The sequence below is a fragment of the Rana temporaria genome, chromosome 3 (genome assembly GCF_905171775.1).
Source record: "Rana temporaria chromosome 3, aRanTem1.1, whole genome shotgun sequence".
In the NCBI taxonomy this organism is placed as follows: Eukaryota; Metazoa; Chordata; class Amphibia; order Anura; family Ranidae; genus Rana; species Rana temporaria.
Genome location: NC_053491.1, coordinates 72,957,868 through 72,975,299, shown reverse-complemented (window position 1 = coordinate 72,975,299; position 17,432 = coordinate 72,957,868). Strand labels below are relative to the sequence as shown.

Below are 17,432 nucleotides of genomic sequence, written 5' to 3'. Positions count from 1 at the left end.
TCATTTAAATGAAACACGCCACCTACTCACCGCATTTGAATTGCGCGCCATTACGCCGCGAGAGATACACTACGCCGCCGTAACTTACGGCGCAAATTCTTTGTGGATTCGAAGCTGGGAACAGTAAGTTACAGCAGCGTAGCGTATCTCACATACGCTGCGCCCATGCAATTTTTTGTGAATCTGCCCCTATATCTTCAATATGTATTTAAAACAAAAATAATGTTTGTAATATTAGATCCTAAGACAAAACTGGTTCTTAGGTAGCAGGCACATTCAGCTATCAGAGTGACTCCTCATCCCTTAGGTCTCAACATCATCAAACCCACCCCATGAGCCCAGAGCAACAAGGACACTTCCTGGGGGTTGATCATCAAGCTGCTCTAATCTATCACAGGAGAACACTTCAGTATCCATCACTACTTAACGCTGTCCTCTGCACCATAGAGGACCACCTGCTGAGGGAGGACCTCAGTATGTCACATGACACAACTGCTCCAAAATTTTTGTATGCAAAAAAGTTGTAATAAAGATTGTGGTGGTGATTTAGGGAAAGGGGGGATACTTTCGTTGAAAAGGGGTGTCCCCAACCTGAAGATGGACTTTGGAATGTAAAGCATGCAATAACTTTAAAGAGATATGCAGATATGAGATTCATAATGGCACTGGGTATGTAAACAGCATATTTAACTGTTATTTTGTTGCTTACATCTGGAGTACTCACTTTATTTAATAGGGAAGTTTACTTTGTGCTAAAGAATACCTGTAGACATATTTCCTAGAGTTGTGTTAATTGGTTGAATTTGTGATTTTAAGAGCTCTCTTTAAAAAAATATATATATATGTGATATATATATATATACTCACTATGGGGCAGATCCACAGAGATCTGCACCCACGCCGCCGTACCTTTCCTTGACTTTAAATCGAATCCTTAAAGATTTCGCTCCGTAAGTTACGGCGGCGTAGTCTATCTCTGGCGACGGAATTCAAATCGGCGATTAGGGGGCGTTTCATTTAAATGAAGCGCGTCCCCGCGCCGAATGAACTGCGCATGCGCCGTCCTGAAATTTCCCGCCTTGCATTGCGCTAAATGACATCGCTAGGACGTCGTTTTTTTAAACATAGACGTGAATTACGTCCATCCCGATTCACGGACGACTTACGAAAAAAAAAAAATCAAATTAAACGCGGGAACGACGGCCATACTTAACATGGCAAATCTAACTATACGCCGCAAAACAGCAGCTTTAACTATACGCCAGAAAAGGCCGACTAGAGACGACGTAAAAGAATGCGACGGCCGCGCGTACGTTCGTGGATCGTCGGAAATAGCTAGTTTGCATACCCGACGCGGAAAACGACGCAAACTCCACCCAGCGGACGCCGAAGTATTGCATCTACGATCCGAAGGCGTACGAAGCCGTACGCCTGTCGGATCTAACCCAGATGCCGTCGTATCTTGGTTTGAGGATTCGCGGGTAATTTGAAAGTACGCCGGCGTACTCGCTCTGTGGATCTGCCCCTTTATATATATATATATATATAATTAGACCGTAGTTCTTATTCAGGTCTTACATTCATATAGTAAAAGTTTTAATACATACACCCTCAGCAGCACATTTTAGATTTTTATAAGCAATCTGCTTATACATAGATTCACAGAAACAAAGTCCAAACTGGATACAGCAATGGATGTCCAACAGTCACACCTAAACTGAGATACAGACATGCCAGAACACTTGTTTTATAGGGTAGAAAGAAACCGTATGGTGAAGGTTGGCAATTAGCAGACCCTTACAAAGCATTCATAAACTAGAGAAGAAAAAGGCCCCACATTCCAGAGCAATGAGGTCACACTGTACTGCGGAGAATCACATGGGCTAATTTCTAGTGAAAGTAAATGGCCAGTCAAATCCTTTTAATTGCTCAAACAGCCCTCAGGTACAATACGTTATGGCTGCTCTGTGACTCCGGCAGTAATAATATGACTGTGGGAACAGAGCAGCAGCCTCCTGCGTGCACTTTTTTGTGCCAAGACAGATTTAGAGGCCAATGTTCAGATAACTCTTTGGGTTCATTTAACAGATACTCTCAGAGGCGGTGTAATGACAAACATTGTAAGGCTAATTTTGCAAATTAAAGGAACGCTTATTAATAAACAGGGAAAAATTATTTGATCCCCTGCTGATTTTATATGTTTTCCCACTGACAAAGAAGTGATCAGTCTATAATTTTAATGGTCGGTTTATTTTTACAGTGAGAGACAGAATAACAACAAAATATCCAGAAAAATGCATTTCAAAAAAGTTATAAATTGTTTTGCATTTTAACCACTTGCTCACTGGGCACTTAAACCTCTTTCCTGCCCAGACCAATTTTCAGCTTTCAGCAATCTCACGCTTTGAATGACAGTTGCGCGGTCATGCAACACGTAAAAATAGAATACCCAAAATAGAGCTTTGTTTTTGTGGTATTTAATCACTTTTTTTTTTTTTTTTATAAAAAACTAAAATAGACTTATTGATACATTTTAAAAACGAAAAAAAAAAAAAAAAAACAGTTTCATAGTTTATTTAGAAATTTTTTGAAAACAGGTAATTTTTCTCCTTCATCGATGTGCGCTGATGAGGCTGTCCTGATGGGAACTGAGAGGTGGCACTGATGGGTGGCACTGAAGGGCACTGACAGGTAGCACTGATAGGCAGTACTGATGATCACTGATGGGTGGCACTGATGGGTATTGGTAGGCACTGGTAGGTGACACTGATGATAAGGCACTGATGGGCATTGACTGGCAGCACTGGTGGCACTGGCTACACTGTGGGCACTGGTAGACTGGCTTGCGGGAGGAAAAAAAAAGATTAGCGATCTCCTGTTTACAGCATGTGATCAGCTGTCATTGGCTGACAGCTGATCACATGGTAAGGGCCTTAAAGGGAGTGCTCCTAATCTCAGCTTGTTACCTGTATAAAAAAGACATCTGTCCACATGAGGCAACCAATCAGATTCCAATCTCTCCATCAGGTCCAAGACCAAAGAGCTCTCCAAGGATGTCAGGGACAAGATTGTAGACCTACACAAGGCTGGAATGGGCTACAAGATCACCAATCAGCTTGGTGATAGGGTGACAACAGTTTGTGCGATTATTTGCAAATGAAAAAAATACAAAATAACTGTCGATCTGCCTTGATCTGGAGCTCCATGCAAGATCTTACTTCTTGGAGTTTCAATGATCATTAAAATGGTGAGTAGTCACCAAGAAAACAATTGATAACACACTAAGCCGTGAAGGACTGAAATCCTGCATTGCTCGCAAGTCCCCCCTGCTCAAGAAAGCACATGTACAGGCTAGTTTGCTAATGAACATCTAAATATTTCAGAGGAGAACTGGGTGAAAGTGTTGTGGTCAGATGAGACCAAAATCGAGCTCTTTGGCATCAACTCAACTTGCCATCTTTGGAGGAGAAGGAATGCTGCCTATGACCCCAAGAACACCATCCCCACTGTCAAACATGGAGGCGAAAACATTATGCTTTGGGGGTGTTTTTCTGCTAAGGGGACAGGACAACTTCACTGTATCAAAGAGACAATGGACAGGGCCATGTACCTTAAAATCTTGGGTGATAACCTTCTTCCCTCAGCCAGGGCATTAAAAATGGGTGGTAGATGAGTATTCCAGCATGAGGCCTCGTACACACGACCGAGTAACTCGTCGGGCGAAACACATAATTTTCCTCATCGAGTTCCTTGTTAGGCTTGTCGAGGAACTCGACAAGCTTGCTTTGCGTACACACGTAACAGACAAAATCTCCTCGTTCTCAAACGCGGTGATGTACAACACATACAACGGCAGGGGAAGTTCGATTCCACTTGCACAACTCTTGGGGCTGCTTTTGCTAATCTTATGTGTTTGCGTGTTAAATAAAAGTTTGTTAAGAGACGATTTGCACTTTTCAGTCTGTTACAGCTTTAAAAATGTGTTATCTCCATTACAAATGCTACTTTTACTCCCGTCTCATACTTTAATCTGAGCAAGCGGGGGTTTCTTAGCATACACACGCTCAAGTTTCTCGTCGGAAACCAGCCCGACGAGGAACTCGATGAGCCAATTTGAGACTCCCGTCGAGGGAAAAGAGAACTTGCTCTCTTTTTGGCTCGTCGAGTTCCTCGACAGTTTCCTCGATGAAAAACGTACACACGACCAGTTTCCTCGGCAAAAAAGCTCTCCCACCGAGATTCTTGATAGATTCTGCCGAGGAAACTGGTTGTGTGTACGAGGCCTGACAATGACCGAAAACACACAGTGAAGGCAACAAAGGATTGGCTCAAGAAGGACTAGCCAGTCATATGTGGAGGGAGTTGAAAGTTCGAGTTACCCAACGTCAACCTCAAGAACTTAATGACTTGGAGAGGATCTGCAAAGAGGAGTGGGACAAAATCCCTCCTGAGATGTGTGCAAACCTGGTGGCCAACTACCAAAAAAGTCTTACCTCTGTGATTGCCAACAAAGGTTTTGCCACCAAGTCATGTTTTGCGAATGGGTCAAATACTTAATTCACTTATTGAAATGCAAATCAATGTATAACTTTTTTGAAATGTGTTTTTCAGATTTTTTTTGTTGTTGTTATTCTGTATCTCACTGTTAAAATAAACCTACCATTAAAATTATAGACTGATAATTTCTCTGTCAGTGGACAAACGTACAAAATCAGCAGGGGATCAAATACTTTTTTCCCTCACTTTAAATATGTTAGTAATGATGCTTCCAAACAGCAATATGAAACACCAGATCCACTGTTTGGAAAAACCCAACCAACTCAAAGTTTGAAAATGCAAGTAATTAGCTATGAACTTATAAAGAAAGACTTCTATTCCAACTACAAGAGCAACTGCTGAAAATTATTTTATTTTCTGTTGAGAAGGGAATTTTAACTCCTGCGTTAATTGGAGCTAGCCGCGTAGCAGGTTCCTCTGGCAGCGAATGTGATCATTCTTAATGCATTATTTTCATCCTCGGAGGAACAACAAACATTGTGGATTTCAGCAGAAGTTATCACAGCTGGGTTTGGTGAGCACTAAAAACAAAGCATTTTCAACGAGCCACAATACCCCTCTGAGAGATGGCAAGGATTTAATAAACAGAGGCTGCGCTCATGCTAGACGCGGTATTAAGAACAGCTGGTTATCATCGTCTTGTTAATGAAAGCACACAATTTCATTTCTTCTCAATTATTGATATCGGGAAGCCTGGAACCGTCCCTTCATGTCTTTTTTAAAGAAGTCTGTAATCTTACATCTCATAAATAGAGTGTTTCGTGTAAGCCCACTCAGAGGGGGAGGGGTGGGGTTTCGCTAATGAGGTACATATTCCATTACTCCAGACAGTTGACTCCAAAGATCGCCGTGTGCTATAGTGCAGGAAGGAGGCCTCGATGTTAGGGGCTCCAATCCCTGGAAAAGGGCCTTCGTTTCTCCATTCTGATTTACTTGCTTTGTACACCTGGTGCACAGAGTGGAACAGGTGTTGAGAATCCAACTGGGAACGCTGCTCAGATGAGCGGAAAAAAAAGTAGCAAGGCCACTGTAACTCTAGCCTGCCATATTTACATTGTCACCATAGTAACCCCCTGCTCTCCCACGGTTTCAGGAAAGAAATCCACAGCCAGAAGGTTCTCGTTTAGATTTCTCTCCCCCTATGAAGCTAGAAATTTGACAATTAACTCCTTTCCTGTTACTGGGGTCCCAGCAGCCCCATTCTGCAGTTTAATTCGAAAAGTCGTTCTCTACAGTAGGGGATACAAGTTTGGCCATTTAGACAACAACATTTCTTTTTCAGCCCTTAAAATCTTGAGCTGTTCTAATGAAACAATGCCTCTTGTTTTCTTAGCAAGCATTAAAAGCCATGCTGTGATTTCATAAGCTACTATATATAATGATCATAAGAAGCAGCAAATTGTATGGGGACCATTTAAAGTGTAATGCCTAGTAAACACGACCGGGATTCCGACGGGAAAAGGTCCATCGGAAATCCCGAGGGGAAAACCGAGAACCTACTCTCTACTTTACCATACAGACGATCGGTTTTCCCGTTGGGAATACTCAGATGAGAGCTTTTCCTCGGGAATTCTGACCGTGTTAATGCTCCAACTGAGTTTTTCCCCACAGGAAAACTGCCAAAAATGTCTGGTTTCTGCTACACATGGCCGGGTTTTCTGACAGGGGTCTTAACAGACCTCTGACATCTCCCCTTTGAGACAGAGAAAGGGACTAGGAACACATGTTCCCCTGTCCCTTTCTCAGCAGCATCAGCTGCGCTGAAAATGAATGGAGTGAAGACAGCGTCTTCTCTTCATTCATAAACTGAAACATTGTAATCACAGTTTACGATGTTTCAGTTATGTGAATGGACCGAGTCAGTGATCACTGACTCTGTCCATTCGGAGCAGTAAGGAGCTGGATTTACCAGCTCCTACCCCGCTCTCCATCCTGACAGTTCCAGGGGGTGGAGGAGGAGCACGGAAGGGGAGAGAAACACGGAGGAATACACAGCGGGAATACACGGTGGGAATACACAGCGGGAATACACGGAGGAATACACGGAGGAATACACGGCAATACATGGAGGAATACACGGCGGGAATACACGGAGGAATACACGGCAATACATGGAGGAATACACGGCGGGAATACACTATATAGCGGTGATTGGTGCCTGTAACTTCCCCATGCACTGATCACCCCTGACAGTATAAGTAGCGGGTGAAGCATCAGGAGCATTTGCCCGAGTACAAGTACTCAGGCGAATGCTTGGTATCTGTCCCGATACCGATACTAGTATCGGTATCGGGACAACCCTAGTCATTTTTATTAACATTCAATTACAATATGACTTGTGTCGCAATTGTATATGCTATATTATTTTTTTTTAATTGCTAATTTTTGTTTCACAAGAAAGTGGAGTTACCCATTAAGGTTGGAATTTCTGGTGTGTGCTGTACACCTACACAATTAGTTAGAACTTCTAAAGTGACACTTCAACAGCTGGGGCAGGAGCCAGGCTCAGTGCACTTAGCCCAATTGCACATGGGGCCATTTAGCTGCTGTGCATCCTTTCAAGCATTTTAGTGTGGCCGGGACAGACAGGTATAGAAGACCTGCTTTCCATGCATTCGTCCCTGAAGGCATAGGGCCCTAAATGTGGGTACCACTCAGTACAGTAGTGCATTCAGCCCTGTCAAGCCACAGCCTGCTTGCACTGCAATGTCCGGAGGGATGCACAGCAGCTAGACATCCCATGCCAAGTACAAGTGGTGCTGTGGCTTTCAACAATAGGAGATCAATTTATGCTTTTATTAGTATCATTTATTAGAGGGTCACTAAAGGAAAAACATTTTTAGCTGAAATTACTGTTTACAGGGTATAGAGACATAATAGTTAACTGATTCCTTTAAAAAATGATTAAAAATAGATAAAAAACAATCATATAATGTGTCTGCAGTTTAGTTTTGTTTTTGCTGTTGTTTCCTGGTTCTCTGATGTACAGAGACAAAGAGCCAATAGAGGGCAGTGATGCTTTGGAAAACGAAACTGGATTGGTGCTGACACACAGTAATCACACCTCCTTGATTAGTGACCACAGTGAGAAATCTCCCAGTACTGTGGTGATCAGGAAACCGACAACCAGGAAGTGTCCAGAACAGAGAGGAATTACAGCAACATCAAAGCAAAAACTAACAATGAGGACATGAAACCAGGACTGCAGTAAGGTAAAGGAAGCTATTTAGCTAAAAAAAAAAAATCCTTTAGTGACCCTTTAAGTGCTCTAAATTAAAGTGGTATTAAAACCAAAACCAAAAATTTTATATATTACAACTTACCCATCCTTAAGCCTCATGTACCTTGGGTGTTTGACAAAAGCCAGCCAGAACACGCCAATCTAGGGATTGGAGCCCCTAACATCCAGGTCCCCTCCCTGCACTATAGCACACCGCGATCTTTGAACATCAGTTGGCTGCTGGTTTTCCAGCATGCTCGTCCGACAGAAGCCGGCCAAACACACGGGCCAAATGTCAGACGGTTTTTATTGAACCAACTGATGTCACCCAGCATTCAGTTTGTTTGTACAGTTATTTAGTTCAATTATTTTTCTTGGGGCCTTTGCACCACCTGCATTACAATACTCAAGTATTATGTCGCTCACGCCTAACCCATTAAAAGTTCATGTGTGTAAATTTATGTTAAACTGTTTATTTTTCTACAGTCCAAACATAATAGTTTGATCTGTATTTTACTTGGTTTTTGCATTCCTTAATCTTCAATTTGCTTATATAGAGTGGAACCTTGGATTACGAGCACAATCCATTCCAGGAGAATGCTCGTAATCCAAAGTACTCGCATATCAAAGCAAGCGATTTGGTCAATGGAAGCGAAAACATTTTTTTTTACGAATTGACTTCAATGGCATGCAATACCGCATGCGGCCAGAGGTGGGGGGCGCCAGAGAGCCTCGTAAACACTCGGAAAGGGCAGAGTACACCTCGGCTGAACTGAGTATTTCCAAGATTTTCCAAGCTTTTCCGAACAGTGCAGTTCGGCTCTGCTCGGCTTCGGCGCCCCCCCCACTTCAGGCCAAACACAGTTTTGCACAACGCTTTGGCTTGAATCCTGCACGTTTTGCGAGACAACACTCGCAAACTAAGTCAGGATTTTTTTAAATACAGTGCTCGCATTGCGGATCGCTCTTTAACCGCGTTACTCGCAATCCGAGGTTCCACTGTACTTTACTATATACAGTATTGTCCATGTTTCATTATAATGTGATATTTGGAGATGCATTTATGTTATTGTTAAAAATCAAAACTAAATAAAAAAAAAATTGAAAAAAAAGTACTGAACTCTACATACTTTTCCAATAGAGTCTGCATATTTTATCATTAGGTCTATTTTCTTATAGTGCAATAGGCATGTATCGGATGTCTAGAAGGACATCAAGGAAGAAAATTGGGTCATGTTGACTAATAAATTTGTGGTGCTTGAAAGTCCAGTGGGGCCGATTCATAATACTAGGAGGGAACAAAAGGTTTGTTGCAAGTAGAAATAACCCAGATTTTAACAATCATTGTTTTACAAAGCAAAATATAAAGGGGCAGATCTACAGAGAGAGTACGCCGGCGTATCTACTGATACGCTGGTGTACTTTCAAATTTCCTGCGTCGTATCGTTGTTTTGAATCCTCAAAACAAGATACGACGGCATCTGGGTTAGATCCGACAGGCGTACGTCTTCGTACGCCTTCGGATCTAAGATGCAATTCTTCGGCGTCCGCTGGGTGGCGTTCCCTTCGTTTTCCGCGTCGAGTATGCAAATCAGCTATTTCCGACGATCCACGAACATACGAGCGGCCGGCGCATTCCTCTACGTCATCTCTAGTCGGCTTTTTTCGGCGTATAGTTAAAGCTGCTATTTCGTGGCGTACTCAATGTTAAGTATGGCCGTCGTTCCCGCGTATAATTTCAATTTTTTTTTTTTTTTGCGTAAGTGGTTCGTGAATCGGGATGAATGTAATTTACGTCCAGGTCAAAACCAATGACGTCCTTGCAACGTCATTTCGCGCAATGCACGGTGGGAAATTTAGGGACGGCGCATGCGCAGTTCGTTCGGTGCGGGGACGCGCTTCATTTAAATGAAACACGCCCCCTACCCGCCCAATTTGAATTCCGCGCCGTTACGCCGCTTGAGATACACTACGCCGCCGTAACTTACGGCGCAAAATCTTTATGGATTCGAACCAAAGCCAGGTAAGGTACGGCGGCGTAGCGTATCTCAGATATGATGCGCCGGGGCAGATCTTTGTGGATCTGCCCCAAAATGTGTACATCTAGGCCCAATAGTTGTAATTTTCTTCATTCCTAAGTATTTTTTATTTTTTTTTATTTTATATTTATTATGTTTAATTTATCAAAGGGTTTGAGGAAACGTCTCTCACGCCACCTATGTGACTTTACAGCAAGATCATCCTTTCATTCTCCCCATGATAAATAAGAAGAATCTTATTGGTTGACATGTTTAACAAAAGTTGCTCCTTTGACACTTGATAACCAGGCCAAATGTTTTGGTCCAGTTCAGTACCAGAAGCACAGCTGCTCAAGACACTTGTGTGCAGATAAAGACCTACCTGTTCCCTGCATCGGGTTATTCTTTCTAGGAGGAGATCTGAGTTGTTTTTTTCTTCATCAAGCTCAATTTCCAGCTGGGATATCTTGTCCTGAGGAAAAAAAAACACAAAGCAGTTTTGTATGTGGAGTTTTAGAATACCAACTCAAAGATGAATGAACGGGGTCATTAACAACATTTTCTGGTGGAGTGTTGAGTGATCCGAAGATCTATATTGTCATTTGCTATGTCGGTGTATAACATAAACCATCAAAATGAAAAGAGAGGGGGCCGCCTGACCTGCAGGTGAGGCCACAGGAACAATTGTGAACTTGTGCCTTTATGTTTTTCTTAAGCCAGCAATAAAATGTTTGAATAAAAGACGGACAGAGCTGGTGCCTATTACCAGAACCATTTTCTCTTTTTTCTTAAAAAGTTAATACAGTCAGGGGTGTAACTAGAAATCACAGGGCCCCATAGCAAAATGTTGTATGGGGCCCCCCCCCCCCTCCAAAAAAAATGAACTAATGCCATTGAACAACACATTACTACACTGATGTGGCACAGTACCCAAGCAACAGCTTATATTAATTTTGAACAGCAAAACAAAAATGTAAATAACCATATAATAAATAAAAAAATAAAAAAATTGTTTGGGTGCAACGTCCCACGACTGCACAATTGTCAGTTAAAGCGACGCAGTGACGAATCGCAAAACGTGCTCTGGTCAGGAGGGGGGGGGGGGGGGGATTCTTCTGGGCCTGAAGTGGTTAAAATGACTAGGCTAGCATACTTCAGTAAATCCTGACAAATACCGTACATATGATTCACATGGTGGGAATGACACAGTATTTGAAATCTTCAATACGTTTGTAGAGATATAAATGTATGACGTTTACCATTGCCACTATTGCTATTACTGCTGATTTTTTATTTTTTTTTGCCATTTTTTCTACAAGGACAAAACTAAAAATTCTCACTCGAATACAGGGTTTTTCTCCCCCTACAGGACACCTTACGGATACATCAAACTGGCAATGTTAGCAATCTAATCACAAACCTGTAATTCTGTGAACAACAATTTCTTATTGTGAACAGTATTGCAGCTTTTATGTTCATTTAGGTCAACTGAAGATCAGTAAGGGCTCTCCACAGCACACTGAGTCACCTACCTTAGCAGCCTCAGCCTTAAGTTGGTGTGCGGTCACAGCAGGGCAGGCACTGGCAGTCAGAGGAGCCGAGGAGAGCCGTGCGGCGGCCGAATTGTAATTCCCGCCGTGGAGCCTGCAGCGCCTATGATGGACGTCACACGTCCCGCCATTGGCGCTGCAGACTCCAGAAGGCGGGGCAGCATCCAAGCACATTTTTAGCCCCGAGCGTCTGGGAGTCAGGACCATCTGATGCCAAAAGTACTCGGTAACACTCGGCGCTGACGGCACTCGGCCGCACTCGGCAACCTTCGGCATCAGATGGTCCTGACTCCCAGACGCTCGGGGCTAACAATGTGCTCGGATGCGGCAAACACTCGGGGCTTTTTCTTCATCCTCACAGTCACCGGGCCCCACTCGGCTGCGGGCCCCATAGTGCCCGCGTGGGTCGCTATGGCGGTAGTTCCGCCACTGAATACAGTGCATACCTGCACTCTATTAGCTGACAGCAATAACTATGCATAAGGCCCCTTTCACACTTGTGAACTTGGGACTGTAAAGTCGCATGACAAGTCGTACCCCATGATTTCCTATGAGTACCATTCGTATCTGTGCGCCATCAAAGTACTCCCTGCACTAGTTTGGTCCGACTTTGATGTGAGTTGAGGTCCACAGACCTCAAGATTACACAGGCATTCCATAAATTGCATCAAAATTGTGGCCGCAGATGACTGCCAGGATACAGGACAGCCTAGACGCCCATAATGAGGTCTGGGAGGAGTGGCATCGGCGGGAGGACACGCCGGGAGCAGACGTGGGAGCAGACACGGTAACCTAAACCCTATTTTTGCCCTATACTTTCTTTCTTCCTTTCCCTCTCTTTCTTAGTTTCCTCCTCTCTTTTTCTCTGGTAGATTATTGTTATGTGGTCACAAGCGATACTAAACTGTAGAATGCAACAGGTTACGCTATGTTTACTGACATATAGCCGGATTCAGGTAGAGCGGCGTATGTTTAAGTGGGCGTAGCGCATCTCATATGCGCTACGCGGATGTAACATAGAGAGTCAAGTACAGTATTCACAAAGCACTTGCTCCCTAAGTTATGGCGGCGTAGCGTAAATGGGCGGGCGTAAGCCCGCGTAATTCAAAGTAGGCTGGTAGTAGGCGTGTTGTATTGAAATGAATCGTGACCCCATGTGAACGCATGGCCGAACGAACTGCGCATACGCGCGCATGCTCAGTATCACGTCACAAATGCTCCCTACGATACAACGTCACAATGCGTACGACGTGAAACCTCACTTACGCCCAGCCCCATTCACGTACGACTTACGTAAACAACGTAAAATCCGACGGCACTTCCGACGTCCATACCCTAAACGACTTAGACCAGCTTTTTGGTGGTTTAACTTTACGCCGAAAAAACGCCTTACGTAAACGACGTAGATTACAGCGACGGGCGCAAGTACGTTCGTGAATCGGCGTATCTAGCTCATTTACATATTTGGCGCGTTAATCAACGGAAACGCCCCTTGCGGCCAGCGTAAATATGCCCCCAAGATACAACGGCGTAGGAGACTTACGTCGGTCGCATCTTGGTCAAATTCAGGCGTATCTGGTTTCCAGAATACACTTAAAGATACGACGGCGCACATTTGGACTTACGACGACGTATCTCTGATACGTCGGTGTAAGTCTCTCTGAATCTGCCTAAAAGACACCAAGGAGCCAGTCTTTTTAGTTTGGCTAATGGTTCCTCCTGTCCTGCGGTTACTGCAGGCGGGACTCGTATTTATACCCCTGGTTACATGTCTGTATTGATCCCTTTATTTGTGTTTTGTACTGTCTGTGTTTTACTACAAATTGTGAACTACCTTATATAAATAAAAACTTATTTGAAAAAAAAAAAAATTGTGGCCGCAAATTTGCGGTAAAAAAGTGGCGGCAGTGTGAAAGGGGCTTAAGAGGAAGCATTTTTCTGGTTGTTGGGTTTTTCTCTCTTTTTAAAAAAAAATTAGATCTGCTCTGAAAGATCAGCTTGACCATTTTGTGGCAATAGTCAATAAAGCTTAGATCCCTAGGCTAATTTAAACAGCTTCTAAATGTGTTGTTTAACTTGATAGTAATTATAACCAATTTTCCTAACCAAATAACATTCACATTTTAAGGACATATAATGCCGCGTACACACGACCGTTTTTCGGGTTCTAAAAGATTACGTTTTTTTAATGTCATTAAAAACGATTGTGTGTGGGCTCCAGAGCATTTTTCACAACGTAAAAAATGGGCATTAAAAATTTAGAACATGCTCTAATTTTTCACGTAGTTTTTAACATTCTCGTTTTTAACGTCGTAAAAAATGGTCGTGTGTGGGCTTTAACGATTTGAAAAAAACGTGCATGCTCAGAAGCAAGTTATGAGACGGGAGCGCTCGTTCTGGTAAAAATAGCATTTGTAATGGAGTAAGCACATTCATCACGCTGTAACAGACTGAAAAGCGTGAATCGTCTTTTACTAACACAAAATCAGCAAAAGCAGCCCTGAGGGTGGCGCATCCGCATGGAACTTCCCCTTTATAGTGCCGTCGTACGTGTTGTACGTCACCGCGCTCTGCTAGAGCATTTTTTTTTCACGATCGCGTGTAGGCAAGGCCAGTTTAACAATAAATCGGGTTGAAAAAAACGTAGTTTTTTCTAGACCATTAAAATTTTTATTTTTTACATCCCGAAAAACGATCTTGTATACGCGGCATTAGGCTTTATTAGTTGATTTTGCCTTTTACACTTAAAGTGATTGTAATTGATCACCTTGTAAACAACCCATTCAGTTTAAAATAAAAGGCAAAATATTTTTGTATAGATATAAAAAAAAAACATTATAAATACTCTTTTCCCCTTTTGTATAAGTGATCATATTCACTGTTCTCAGTTGCATAAGAGCTGACAAATGCAAATGCACTTCTGGAAGAACGGTCAAACATTCCCATAGGCACACCCCTAAACCTTGTGGACAGCCTTCCCAGAAGAGTTGAAGCCGTTATAACTGCAAAGGGTGGGCCAACTCAATATTGAACCTTACGGACTAGGACTGGGATGTTTATAAAGTTAAAGTGCATGTGGCAGGCATCCCAATACTTTTGGTAACATGTGTATGTACAGGGGGCATGTGTCAGCACAAGCCTGGAGGAGAGTAGGCTGAGTTCCCAGCACAGCTAGAGAACTGACAGCAATGTGCTCTCATGCCTAGTGTGGTCAGTTTTTAACAGTAGAGCAGAGAGACTGACAGGAACACCAGGGATTTCACACAAAGGAGGCAAAGAGAACAGGATCCCTTTTTATATACAAGTATATGGTACAGCAGACACATATCAAGAATATGCTGTTAAATGTTCACTTTAACGTTAACAGCTTATTGTACATTTTTTATAACCTTTTTTTTTTAGAATGCATTTTTTCCTAACTTTTTGGTGTATAATAGCCAGGTTGCTTTATACTGAATGCTTTTATATTTGAAGGTAATAAAATGTGTTAACAAAAGTGTGTATCAATCAATAGACTGGAATCTCAGACACCTCAAGAACAATTTAGCGGATTTAGCGTAGTTTAATTACAGAGCTTAGAATATTGACCTGTGGAGATTAGCAAGTTAAAACCTTGTGTGGGAAAGAGCTACATTTACTGCACAGAATGCTGTTAGGAATATATATATATAAATTATGAAGAAATGACGATACAATGTGAACATTTTCCACCACTTGAGGATTTCTTCATAGCCAATATTTTAATTGCAACAGTCTTTCTACTTTACTGTAAAGGCTAGCACTGAGTTAGGCTTCTGGGTGGAAAGACATACTGTAGGTAGCTTAAAGGGGTTGTATGGATTTGTTTTTTTTAAAATAACAAACATGTTTTACTTACCTCCACTGTGCAGCTTGTTTTGCACAGAGTGGCCCCGATCCTGGTCTTCTGGGGTCCCTCGGCAGGTGTATCGGCTCCTTCTCGCTTCTGGTAACCCCCCTGGGAAGCGCTCTCCTAAGGGGGTTACTTTGCGGGCGCGCCCCTGAGTCCTGTATCCGGAGTCCGTAGCCACCGACTACAGGACTCGGCCCCGCCCCTGGACCTCGCGTCATTGGAGTTGATTGACAGCAGTGCAAGCCAATGGCTGCACTGCTATCACTCTATCCAATGCAGAGCAGGCCGAGAAGAGCCAAGAAGCAAGCTCGTTCTTTCGATGCATCATGCATTAAGGTGAAAAAACATGAAGATCTACGAACCCTTTGTAAACCCTTACAGGCCACTTATACCTACAGGTAAAACTAGATTAAGGCTTACCTGTAGGTGCAAAAAATATCTCCTAAACCTGCACGATTTAGGAGATATTTGCAAAAAAGACAGCACCGATGTCTACGGCGCATGCGCGCCGTAGACAACGGCGCAGGCGCACTGAGCGTGCTGTCAGTAAATGGGGTCAGGTCGTCAGCAGCGGCTCCCGTGCACATGCACGGCAGTGACGTCATCACGGCTCCGGCCAGTCACAGCGCTGGAGCCGCGATACCCGGAAATCACTCCGGGAGACATGGCGGTGACGGTGGAGGCGAAAGAGGGCGACTGCGAGGGCTTCGATCTCAGGTAAGTACGTCATAATGAGCTAGTATGCTATGCATACTAGCTCTTTGTCTTACAGGGTGTATTTTTTATTTTATTTTTTAAGAAAGCTTTACTTCCTCTTTAATGTTGTCATGTGCCCATTCACTGCTGGCCAAGAGCAACATGTCAGAGCTAGGTGCCACATCACTTTTCACAGCTCATCCTTGCTTGACTAATGGCAAACACGGAAAATATAATACAGCTACGGTTTAGGTATGTAATTGTTACATAGTTATATTGGTCCAATTTGAACCAACAAAAGTATGAATATGCCATAACTGTGGGATCCCTGTGGAAGCTGGAAACCCCTGTCTTAGGCACGGATACAACAGTCATTGCACTAGCTTCCGGGTCCCCTACCAAGTGGCTGACCTGCTGGTTATTGAACAAAGGTGGTCGCCTGCCTTGCCTCTCTATTATGTTCAATCAGATTAAACTTCCGCACTTAAGTAATGTTTAATTTCTATCCAAATGGTAAATTTCAGGACTAATGCCACGTACACACGATCGGTTTTCCCGTCGGATAAAAAAACGATGGTTTTCCCGACGGAATTCCAGCCAAACTTGTCTTGCGTACACACGGTCAGACCAAATTCCGCCCGTTCAAAGCGCGGAGACGTACAACACGTACAACGGCACTATAAAAGGGAAGTTCAATTCCAATGGCGCCACCCTTTGGGCTGCTTTTGCTGACCCTCGTGTTAGTAAAAGTTTGGTGGGAGACGATTCGCACTTTTCAGCCTCGTGCTTTTCATTCCGTTAAAGTGTGACAATTGTGCTATCTTCATTGCGAACGCTAGTTTTACCAGAACAAGAGCTCCCGTCTCATACTTGATTCCAAACATGCACGTTTTTTTTTTTCTGTCGGAAAGGATTTTTTCCTGATGGGAAACAAGAGATCCTGCTCTTTTTTTCCCGGCAGTTTTTCCGTCTGAAAAACTACGATGGAGCATACAGACGGTCAGAATTCACTGCCAAAAGCTCTCATCGCAGTTTTTCCGATGGGAGAACCGGTCGTGTGTACGAGGCATAAAGGTTTTGCCTACAAATATTACCTCCATTGACTTTATTTGTCTAGTACGATCATCCTTCAAGTGGTTTTTGGCATCCAGCTCGTACTGTAGATCTTTAATTGTCTGCTGCAGAAGATGATTCTTGGTCAGTGATTCATCTTGGGCTCTCTGGTGGTCTTGCAAATTTTCTTCCAAGTGGCGAATCTAAGGAGAAGATGCCAACGTTACACAACATTACACAACCCTCTTTGAAATATGAAATTACACAACCTCAGGCTAGGTTCACACTGCTGCGAATTCAAAATCGCGGTAAAATCGCGGCTGCGGTTTTGCCATGATTTTGCCGCGATTTAAGAGACATCTGTGCAGGGTTCAATGTAAATCGCGTCCCGAAATCGCAAAAAGTAGTACAGGAACTACTTTTTGAAATCGGTGCAGCGCCGCAGATGCGGCGTCGCACCGATTAGG

The 17,432-nt window shown here is 43.2% G+C and overlaps 1 protein-coding gene across 4 annotated transcripts in view; it reads right to left on the bottom strand.

Annotated features, from left to right (window-relative positions):
* Positions 1–17,432, bottom strand: part of CGNL1 (cingulin like 1) — a 143,194-nt gene that overhangs the window by 22,772 nt on the left and 102,990 nt on the right. For all 4 annotated transcript variants that reach the window (XM_040342749.1, XM_040342752.1, XM_040342750.1 and 1 more), the window contains exons 13-14: positions 17,007–17,168; positions 10,178–10,267 (exon numbers count right to left, since the gene is read on the bottom strand). In XM_040342749.1, coding sequence (XP_040198683.1) covers positions 10,178–10,267; positions 17,007–17,168 — 252 coding nt within the window. The remainder of the gene's footprint in view (positions 1–10,177; positions 10,268–17,006; positions 17,169–17,432) is intronic.